The sequence below is a fragment of the Siphateles boraxobius genome, unplaced genomic scaffold, assembly GCF_051911475.1.
Source record: "Siphateles boraxobius isolate OS27281-9 unplaced genomic scaffold, OSU_SipBor_1 35, whole genome shotgun sequence".
NCBI lineage: Eukaryota > Metazoa > Chordata > Actinopteri > Cypriniformes > Leuciscidae > Siphateles > Siphateles boraxobius.
In genome coordinates this window covers 16,076,339-16,088,588 of record NW_027508975.1, presented here as the reverse complement: position 1 = coordinate 16,088,588, position 12,250 = coordinate 16,076,339, and the positions used below count along the sequence as shown (strand labels likewise).

Genomic DNA, 12,250 nt, shown 5'->3' with positions numbered 1-12,250 from the left:
AAATGTAAACATGAGTTCACTGTTGGAATTTACATTAATCCCCGTCTCAGAATTACTGGGGGCAGAAACATCTGCTAACAATGGGAATTTGGTTTGAGTTTATACCCTCTGAGAGCAGGAGACCATTTGCCTGGAAAAACACACTTTGTGTGCGAATTATCTCTAAACTCTTAAATACCTTATTACCTTTTGGTTTACTTCTTTGGGAATGAGACCTTTGTACCAATCGCACTGAGACATTTCAAATGATATCAAACGTGTAATACTGTATGATAACTATTCACATTAACCCATATAGATTTTTGGGTGAATTTCAGGTGATCTCAGCATGATAGAAAGAGCGAAACGGGGAATGGGGTCAAGGGAAAAAGATATAGATTAGGATTGCTTAGGTGAGACTTGTGTCTCGAATGATGGTGCCAGTTTCACAAGAGAGAGTTCAAATGTTTATTTCTAGAAAGGTCCTTTGTCTCATCAGGGAGTGGTCGTTCAAGTAAACTGCCTGGCATTTTTCTAATTTCTCAAGTCTCACAATAATATGAATGTTTTTACTGTATTTTTGATCACATAAATCCGGCATTAGTTGAGCATGAGAGACTTCTTCAAAAACGTTCAAAAATCTTTCACAAACTGTGTTTCCTTAAACCAGAAATTGCGTAAACATCAATATTAAATAATCTTACACTGAAAAAAAGTCTTTACGATGTTCTGATGTTTTCTCACTGGCCCAATTAGATTCCACCTTCAATTCTCTATGATATTTTGATCTTATGATATGGTTTAGTCTGTTATGTAAGTCTAATATTTTTCACCAAATTTATTGTCTGCCAAATAAAAATCTTAAGTCCAATTGCTTAGAAATGTAATAGCACACCTCTCTTCAACCAGCTGAATGACTGAATGAAAGAGTGTGGGACGAGTAAAACTCATCCGCTTTAGCTTACTGGCTTTATAAGAGCTTCATTCTTAACGGCTTTGAGAGTGGAAATGAGGTTATGTGTCTGTCTCCTCCAGCAGAGCTTCAGTTCAGAGGAGCCCGTTAATTTTTCCCCCAGAGACCTTCAGATAATGACATCCCTCAGTCTTGCGCCTCATTTGTCACTCTTGCTGACATGTTACATAACATAACACGTTACTGTGTCTCAAACCAGCATTCTGCTTGAAACTCCCAGTGGCGGCTTTCGTCATGATATCAGTGCAACCTATTATATAATACTATAGCATGCCTAATCTGTTATCTTGTTATTTTGAGAGGCTGATGACTCTGACCCTCATTAGCATACAGGCTTCTTATATTAGGCTGTGCACATGTACAGCGCGCCTGCTTCAGCACATGACTGTCAGAGGACAGCTCAGTCACAGCAGCCAACAAATACAGTGCTGCAATTGTCATTTTCATCAATGTAGTCAACTCAGTTTACCACGAGGATGATAAATTACCAAACTTCAACAAAGTATGTCAAGCCATCAAGCTCCCATCAAGTTAAATAAGTAAATACCGGTAAATAAATACTTAGAGTCATGGTTCGACAGAAGTTTGTTTGTTTTGTATTAGTAGGTTATAGATACTTGTGTTTTAGAATTGACTTGTGTTCAAATTTAAAGACAGCACAGTAATGTGATCCTAACTAAAGTTATAGCCTACAAGCTATGCTAAACAACAATCAATGGAACAGAGCGTTTCCGCCACACTGTAAAAAAAATATAGAGTAGGCAAATTTCTAAATTTTACGTTTAAAGTCTGCAAAAAATGGAAGTTCCCTTTAGTAGTCACTACAAGTTCCGTCGTGACAACGAATGGGGTTTCGCTTAGAAAGCCTATTGACTTTGAGTATTACAAAACTAGCCAATGGCAAAGAAATGCAATGGGTCTGCAGAATTTGCATGGCGCAACTCCGCCCCACCTCGTGGGTATAAAAGGAGGACGCCGGCAACATGCAGATATGTTTTCGCTTTGGAGCCATGAGTATCTCTTCACTCCACAGCCATTTCTGACTTCACTCTACGAGACGAGCGACTCTCCGGTGTTTGTGTCACGGCGATCTCCAGCGAGTTCACAGTGCCTGCTGATCTGTGCAGTATCTTCCAGTGATTGAGTTTCTCCCTGCTCACTTCAAGATTCGCAGAGGTTTTTCCTCTCACAAAAGAGCTGGCATGCGGCAAGTCTTTTTAAAAATGCCTCGCCCGTGCACTTCTGGCTTGGCACGGGCACTTGGCACTGGCACACAGCTGGCCGCGGGGCCTCCGCAAATATGCGTCTCCCCCAGTGAGCCTTTTTGCACAGACTCTGTGCAAGATCAGGGAGGACGAGGAGCAGGTAATTTTGGTTGCGCCTCGCTGGCCCACCTGGACCTGGTTCCCCGAACTTGTAATCCTCACAACAGCACCTCCCTGGCCAATTCCTCTGAGGCTCCTGGACGGGACGAGGCGGGCTTAAGTACCCTACCACTAACAGTGGTGGCTACCATCACTTCCGCTAGAGCATCGTCCACGAGACATGCCTACGCGTTGAATTGGAACCTCTTCGTCAACTGGTGCTCTTCTCACCCGAGAAGACCCCCGGTGATGCCAGATTAGTGTCGTGCTTTCCTTCCTGCAAGATGGGTTGGAGCGAAGGCTGTCTCCCTCCACCCTGAAAGTATATGTTGCCGCCATCACCGCACATCATGACGCAGTCGAGGGTAAGTCCGTGGGAAAGCACGACCTGATCGTCAGGTTCCTGAGAGGAGCGAGGAGACTGAATCCTCTTAGCCCTCCTCTAGTTCCCTCTTGGGACCACTGAGGTGGTTCGAACTGCCCTGCAGAGTGCTCCCTTTGAGCCTCTGCAATCAGTGGAGCTTAGCTTAAGTTCCTGTCAATGAAGACAGCGCTCCTGGGTTGCATTGGCCTCCATCAAGAGGGTAGGGGACCTGCACGCATTTTCCGTTGAGATCCTGAGACCCCGGCCTGGATATGTGCCCAAGGTTCCCACCACTCCCTTTCGAGATCAGGTGGTGAACCTGCAAGCGCTGCCCCTAGAGACAACTCCCCGCTCACATCTAGTCCTCCTAGATTTTTTGTTTTTATTTATTTGTATGACTGCCCTTAAACCTGCTGAAAATTTGTTTAGCTCGACCTCCTCTAAAATTACATTAATTTCCTCTTTTTGAAAAATGTATTTTCATTGTTTTTTGGTTCAGCCATTTTTGCTGGTATCTCCAGTGCTTCCCATACAAAAATGTAATATATGGCCATATATGTACTTATATTTTAAATAGCATGACATATATCTATACATATATTTGACTTATCTGAGAACACAATATATGCCTGCAACATATATGAACATATATGTGTCCAAACCTGTGAAGAAAATATTTGAGTTCATCCATATATGATACCATATATCTGCATTACAGTATAGTATTGGTTTCTCGCATATATGGACAACATTGTATAAATATGTGACATACATATTTGTTTCCCACATATGTAATACATGTATGTAAACATAAATGCATGTGATACTGATGCATTGAAATAAGTACATATATGCATATATACATATATGCGTCTTACATATATTTAACATTTATGTGCATATACGGGAAAATGTATGGCACTTACATGAAAACGGACATTTTTGCTATATTTTGAAATATATGTTTCATATATGTCTATGTGTTTTATATATATGAATTTTGCATATATTCTCATATAGGCAGCAGACATACATGGGCACTGACATTATATATGTAATTTACATATATTACATTTCTGTATGGGTTATATAGATTTTTGGCATCATAGCAAATGATAATTAGGCTAAACATTTCAAAATACAAGTGTGTGCTACAATTACGAGCTGTTCTATAAGGTGACATTTCAGCACTTATAGCACCGCTGCATGCGATCGTGTTAAGTGCATTTTTGTGAAACACACGTGAAATTAACATGAACATGCTAAGAATTGCTCATAGAAAACGCTCTTAAGTGCAAAGATCCAATGTTATCTGGAAACGCAGCCCATGAAAGTTCACTAAGAAAAAAGGTTATTAAGGACCATGTTAATTTCATGTCGACTCTAATGAATCTGTATGTAAACACAGAAAACATATGCAACAGTATTAAGGACATACAGCCATGCTGTGGAGTTCTGGTGTGGACTATATATTGATCTCCAAGCCAAGAATGAACACCTGCTCAGGGAATAGAGTTAGATGCTAATTATTTACATTAGCATTCAAGAGGAAGAATCAACATGAATAATCATTGATATACCAGAAGTAGAGCTCAAAATAAACCTCCAATCTAAATACAAAATCTGAGCACAAGCAAGTCTAATATTTAGACAATGTGCTCAAGAATCAAACCAGACCCGTCAAGGAGGCACATCTCCAACGACAGCTTGCAAAGATTGATTGAGAAGTGAAAAAAGTGACATTATTTTGGAATCAATGTTTCTCCAGGGTAGAAACATAAAATAATTGAGATGTCACCAACGTTTCCTCTGAAACCCTACAAGCAAAGACAGGTCAGGTAAAATGTCACAGCACCCGTAATGCGATTGTGGGATCATTGGGGTTCAAGACTTTCCAATTCCGGCAACCACCTGCAAGTCTGAAAAACTAAGAGTGCCTAAATCACACACTACTACAACAAAGCTTTTCTTGGCTGCAGTTTTTTAAATTTCTGTCCTAACAAGCTCCATAATGGACCCTTTTCACAGACTGTGATGGCACATTTCTACAGTTATTAACATTGCAAATCTACTAAAGGTTATATATATATATATATATATATATATATATATATATATATATATATATATATATATATATATATATATATATATATATCGGAGTATCAACATTAATAAGATTTAGTCAGGCAAAACTGTTTTGGGGTTAATATATCTAATTTTGTGCCACTAGAAAATGGTGAAAGTATTGTGTCTATTTGTTAATGATTTGTGAACGCATTCATGTTTTGTGATTTGTGGAGTAATATTTGGTTTTATTTTGAAAATTAGACCTGAAAAATCCCTAACACAAATAAATTTTTAAATAAATGTATATACATTTTTTTTACTGAACAATAATAATGTACAATAAAAGCCATACAAGCATTAGAAGTTTTCATAACGAAATAGACAAGCAAACAATTCAGTCAAAACTACAAAGGCAGCGCTCAAGTATATCATTAAAGTCAAATAAATATATAAAAAGTTATGAAACCAAAGTTTGCTCTTGTCACGTTTGGTTTTGGGTTTTGTACCATGTTTTTGTTTTCATGTGTTTAATTTTGTAATTTTCTTATTCACAGGCTGAATCCGAAATCACCCCCTATACTCTTAAATAGGGCATTATTTGAGGGGACATTCATTTGTAGTGGTGTCCGAAACCATAGTGGGCGTTATCGAGTGCACTCATTCTATCCCACTTTGCACAGCAATAAAGATTGTACAGCCGATGTATGCTCAACAGCTTTCCGAATTCACTCACTCGTTTTCATTCACTCCTTCAAGTGAACAAGTGGACTATCGTAGGGATGAGGGTTTAGGAGACGATTTCAGATTCAGCCACAGTTCCTGTTTTTTTCACGTGTTTCCCTTGCCCTCATGTGATCATGTCATATGCTTCCCTTGTCTAATGTGTTATGTTCTGATTGGTTGTTTTGGTCATGCATGAGGTGTTTCTCAGTTCTGTTTTCTCTTTGGTTCATTGTTTTGATTGCTTTCAGGTGTGTCTTGTTTAGTCATTAGTCCTTGTGTATTTAAGCCCTCTGTTTTGCCTATACCTTGTCTTGTGTTGTTTGTGTCCATGTCCAGTTTTTGTTTTGCTCACTTTGGATTATTTTTAATAAACTGTCCATTGGTTCAAGTTCATCTCACCTTCAGTGGACAGCTGTGAAAGCCCTCAGCCAAAACGATTTGCCTGGAAATAAATAATATTCACAAGACCAAAAATTGCCCATCAGCCAAAACTAATTATATCATGTTTAACCACTATAGAGACATTAAAGCCAGTGGCAAATGTCAGAAGGGCTAGCCGAGACATGGCTGTTTTCTCTGCGGGGTACATCTTTCGGACCTCACAACTCTGAATATGTCTGAGCAAATTTTCAAATAGGTGCGATATAAATAAACTGCAGATTTTAGGTTTAAACAACTATATTCTTGCCTGAAAAAAACTTTTAAAACTACATTCCGTGATACAACAAAATAAAATTAGATGAACAGTTCCAGTGCTGATACTGGTGAAATCAGCACTCCTCGATAGCTTCTCAGCCAATCAGATTTGAGGACCTGAACTAATTGTTGTATAATATTCAATAATTCCATGAGTTGAACCTACATTTCAGACATCTTTGCTATTCATTAAAACATACAGTAGTGGCCAAAAGTAATGTCAGGAGGGGATATTTGTTTTAGTGACTGTACAAGTTTAATTAAACCATTGAAATATGGTTAAAAAATATTTTTTAAATATTTTAAATATGAGAATAGAACAAAACACTAAACTTTTGTTAAGGTAGTTATATGACAAAAAAGGCAAACTAAAGAAACAGGTTTTATTTTACTATAAAAAAAATCGGGGGAAAAAACGAAAAGATCACAAGAAAAAGCATACACTAACTACAACATAATCAGTCATTATTTGATCAATCAAATAATAAAGGCAAATCATTTTTAAGTTAAGTTAAGATGACCCTGTAACATTGCCATTTTGTCTCAGTCTGCCCTAATGGCACAGACAAGTACACTCCATCTTAATCATTGATTTATTGTAGGTTATTTCAGTCTGGAAGTGACAAGAATCGATTTTACTTTGGTTGAGGACACTATGTGTGAACTGTCAATAACCACGGCTAACTAATAACTTTGCACCCTCACTGTTTCCCAAACAAATCGACTGAACCTAAACAGCTTAAAGGACACAAACTAGCAGTTTTCCCCCATTCACCTTCTCAACAAACAATTAGAGTCAGGATGAGGACATCGATTTACAGCAGCAAAAGACGCTCCTGTGGAGCAGTGAGTCAGTGTGTGCGTTTCACATAATTACAGCGTCCTAAATGCTGCATTCTCTGATTATATCTGGAGGTAGGAAGGCATCAAAGAAACATCCAAATCTAATATTTGTCTAGTATCCTGTCTTCTACAATGACTGGTTGATTTTTAAAGGCTGCATTGATATGATAACCTATAACATCCTGTTCATAGATTTTGGCAGTTGGTTAAAGAAGAAAAATGCAGCGTGATGGAGCATTTAGTTTATAAATGTCCATTTATTTAATATATTTTACATATTTCTACAGAGAAATACTGATTGTAGTCATTTAAAGCTGATTTGTTCCAGGTCATAAGACATGATGTTTTTGGTGCCTTGGAAGCTGGTCTGAATATTTTTTAAGGCATGTCCATAGAAAACCAGTGTTGTCAGGTAAGTGAATTTTTTTTGAGAACATTCTGAGAACTTTTTTGGAACCAAAAACTAGCATTCTCAGAACGCTCTCAAAAAATGCATGTTTAGGGTTTGTTTTTGGTTAGCCAGGAACATTTTCTGTTCTATTACAGAAATAGAATATTTTTAGGTAGGGTTTATTTACATTCTGATAACATTAAAAGAGTGCTCCCCTAACCTTCTAACTCCGCCCGTACGAAAGTTAATCATGGTTTTATTATAGTAAAAGTGTAGTACCATCCATGTGTTTTTTTGGGGGGGGGGGTTATCATTTGCATAACCACAGTTTTACCACAAATATCATGGTTAAACTATGGTTAGTGTAGCAATACTATGGTTACTTTGTGGTAACCACCGTTTAACTATAATAAATGTATTTTTTTTGGTTGTATTTGTAAAAACCATTATAATTTTTCATAAGAGCAATTTCATGTAACCTGCTGTACGTCGGTAATCGTGCACTCCCGCGAGCTATATTAAAAGCTCTATGGTAGATGGACGGATGTCAGTAATCAGTACTATACAAACCGTGTCGTGTTTTGATCTGTTCAATTAATAAAAAATAATCTGAGCACATCAACCATCTGTTTGTTTTACTGAAGGAGAAATCACTTCATGATTCAGAGAGCAGTAATAATGATTGCAAATCAATCAGATTTGCATATTTCTGTCGACTCAACCAGTGATGCCAATGGTTTGTTAAGTAAACATTCTTTTGAGTCGACAGAAATATGGGACACATAACAAATGCTGAAATATTTGCACGGAAAACTTTTCTCAGGTCAGTTGGATGTCCAGCTGCAGGCACCAAAAGCTTTTGGCTCTCTAATACTGGGTTGGGCACCCCTTTAGATGTGGGTCTCTGCAGGTCAGAGTGCCGAAAGGTAAGGGCCGTGTCGAAAGGTCTTTACAATTGGTCATGAAAGCTGCCTGTTCAGTTAGGGGTTAATCTTTGTTGTAGCATTATGGGGCTGCGTCTGAAATCTTAAAAACACTGCCGTCAGAGGATGCATTGTAAGGTAGGAAGGCATCAAGGCATGTACAAAACCAATGTTAGCTAGCTTCACTTCCTGTTTCCTGAGATACCATCATCTGATTGGTTTTTGAAGGCAACATAGATGTATCCTTCACTACCTTTGAAATCCAACAATCCTGTGCATTCCGTCTGAAAGTTATAGTTGGTGGTCAGTTTGTGTGTAAATGTTTTTGACCAACATTTAACACTTTTGATGTAATTTCTAGCAAGTAATCACTATTGTGGTAAATAAATATTCAAACTCAGCCATCTTGAAGGACATCTCAATTCTCAAATTGCACCGCAAGGAGGCAAGGAACTAGGAAGCTACTGAGGAGTCATGAGCAAGGAAACACCCTCGCATCCTAAGGGGGTGGAGCTGAGATGCTAGGAAAGGAAGGAAACCCTGGGTGACTCTCATTTCTAATTTGTGCATCCTTGTTTCCTTTCCTTGTGTCTCAGCTCCACAGCAACACTACTCAGGTAGAATATGGGGAGACTTGTCATTAAGGCAACAAATTGTACCAGAATACATATTTCAACACACAATTTCAAGTTACAAGATTACAATTACAAGACTATTTCAACATAAGATCAAAGGATGATTTGTACAAATTTATAACTCACATTTTCATAGTGTAATTAAAAAATACTCGAGTAAGAATACACGATTCACATTATGCTTGTAAATCAAGTGTATTCATGTCAACATTTGTTGCAAATGTAGATCTTAATTTGTATTTAACCTGGAAAATTCCCTTAAAGTCGTCATGAAACGGAAGTTGCGATAATCCTGTCTTCCCTATTGTGACGTATATCCGAGTAATGGCTTCTTGAACAAGAAAAAAATGTAGGGTGGGACTTGATTTGTCCAAAGGGAATTGTTTGTATCATTGTGGTTTGCTATTGCTATGATCTCATGTGAGTGACACGTCATCAGAGAAGAGATGTTGCTGCAAGAGAGAGGGGAAGTTATTTAGATAAAATATTACGAGGGCACATGAAAAAAAAATCAATTATAGGACCGCAATATCCCCCCTCCCCCCTTTAAATGTTCATTTTGATTTCACTGTGACTTTAAACTCAGTTGGTATTAAGTGGCCTAATGTTCCAGAACAAATACTCCTCACACCACTACACCACCACCAGTCTGGGGTGCGTTTCCCAAAGCCAACTATGGTCGCAAATTCCGTCGTTACCAATAGAGTTCAATGGAAATTGCGATCATAGTTGGCCAACGATGCTTTTGGGAAACACACCCCAGAACTGTTGACTCGAGAAGGATGGATCCATTGATCTTGTTTACACATTTTGACCCTGCCATCTGCATGTCACCACGGAAAGATGCGTCAGACCAGGCATAATTTTTCCAATATTCTGCTATTTTTGGTGGGCTTGTCTAGTTTGGCCTCAGTTTCCTGCTCTAACCTGACAGGAGCAGAACCTGACAAACTTAGCAATTGCATGATTATTTTAGCTACTGTCGTCAGCTTCAACCATTCTGACTTCTCATTAAAAAAAAGCAATTTAGTCCACAGAATTGCCACTCACTAGTTGGTTTTCACACCATTCTCTGTAATAAGATGCTTGCACAATATACACTACCAGTCAAAAGTTTGGGATAATTAAAATGTTTCTGAAAGTCGTTTATGCTCAGCAAGGCTTAATTTATTTGGTCAAAATATAAAGATGTTAATACTGTGAAATATTACAATTTAAAATAAAAGATAGAGTGATCCATCAGAAATCATTCTAATATGGTGCTCAAGAAACATTTTATTAATAATGTTGAAAACAGTTGTGCTGTGTTATTCTTGTGGAATCTGTATTTTTTTCTGTATGTAAAGACATCTGTAAATGTTTTTACTGTCAATGTCACTTTTGATCAATTTACTGCATCCCTGCTGAGTAAAAGTATTTAGTTTCTCTTATGTTTTGGTAGTGTCTCACAATTTCCACAAAAATATGAAGCAGCACAACTTTTTTCAACATCGATAAGAAGAAATGTTTCTTGAGCACCAAATCAGCCCATTAGAATGAAGGACCATGTGACACTTAAGACTAAAGTAATGGCTGCTGAATATTCAGCTTTGCCATCATAGAATACATTATTTTAAAGTGTATACAAATTATAGTATTCTAATATTTTGTAATATATTTTAAAATTTCTGAAAACTTTGAAATTAAAGCTCTAATAATATTGTTATTATAATGTAATTTTCATTGCAATGACCATTACATTTTTGTAATGTAAGAGTGTATACAGCAAGTGTATTGCACCTTGAAAATAATCTTAATAGACACAGGGATACAATTTATGTAATTCAAGGTTTAATATTCCTAAACCAGGTCCATATTCCCTGACAAACTGCAGGACTAACAACATTCTACATACTGAAATCAGAAGGGTAAAGACAGAAATAAACTTGTTTTCTGGTATTCAAATACATTTGGAGAGAAACACATTGGGGCCATCATTACTAAATAAATGTCAAGTAAAAAGATCCAGATTTTATGGATTAAAGTTGAAGTTCTGTCTTAAGTTAGACGCACTCCTCCCTCAGAAAACAGCCCAATCATACATTAAACATGATATCAATTAAAACTTTACAGTTTTAACTTCACATAACATTCTTGACAAATGGACAGAGCTTTGTTTTGTTTGGTAAAAAAAAAAAAAAAACCTACTCAAGACAGAGCTGTCAAACTCGTAGGGAAGGGTAGATCACAATCAAAGTAAAACCCAAAGGGACTGCATAACTATAAGATCTACAGGGTTAGTACATTGCTGACGTGACAAAGAGAAAGGGTAGCGAGTGGAAAGGTTACAGACAAACAGAAATACAATAAGACAGAATATTGATCATTTGCATTGTATTCACTTCCTTACACAAGCTCAAAACACACTTGAACACAAACACTCACAAAAGAAAAGCTCCATTTGTATAAAAATATTTGATGGTTTGCAGAATGGACACGCTCAGCAGGCTTTTGGAAACTGAATGAATGACAATGAGATTCCACAACTGTGAATTCCTCAGACTCATGACATTTTCTCAAACACATACACAAGGTATATGCCTAAAAAAAAAAGAAAGAGGAAGGAGAGTTATTGGTTCAGTTTAAGGACGAAACATCATGGTATTCACATGCAAAATGTACTAAAAGAAACTATGCAAAAATAGCACTCATTTTGAAATAAATTAAGACTAGAAATATACTCTATGGAAGTACACAAATGGGAAAGTGAATGCTGATGATACTTCATTGTGGACAAATCATAAACAATGCACACATCCCACCTCTCCTGAAAAGCCCGGGAGCCTCCCGCATATTGATAGCGGCTCACAAATTCTATACAATTTCCCGGAAATCAAGCGAGCAAGAAAGCCTGGTTCCAACTGGTATTAAGATATGTTTCACATTCCAGCACTATATCGCCTGTCTAAAAAATCTGTTTAAAATTTTTAATAAAATAAATCAAACTTTTCAAAGCTACACTACCATTCAAAAGTTTAGGGTCGAAAATATATTTTTAATGCTTTTAAAATAAGTCTCTTCTGCTCACAAAGGCTGCATTTATTTGATATAAAAAAAACACCGTAAAAACAGTAATATTGTGAAATATTATTCAAAATGTAAATGACTGTTTTCCATGTTAATATATTTTAAAATGTAATTTCTTCCTCTGATTTTTTTCATCATCATTCATCCAGTTTTCAGTGTCACTTGATCCTTCAGAAATCATTCTAATATGCTGATTTGGCACTCAAGATACGTTTCTAATGAT

At 37.1% G+C, this 12,250-nt stretch overlaps 1 protein-coding gene across 1 annotated transcript in view; it reads right to left on the bottom strand.

The window, feature by feature from the left end:
- Positions 1-10,769: 10,769 nt before the first annotated feature.
- The window catches only part of rnmt (RNA (guanine-7-) methyltransferase), a 34,897-nt gene continuing 33,416 nt past the window's right edge, over positions 10,770-12,250 (bottom strand). Inside the window, exon 12 of the mRNA XM_077196657.1 lies at positions 10,770-11,541. Within this exon, the coding sequence (XP_077052772.1) occupies positions 11,504-11,541 (38 nt within the window). The 3' untranslated portion in view covers positions 10,770-11,503. The remainder of the gene's footprint in view (positions 11,542-12,250) is intronic.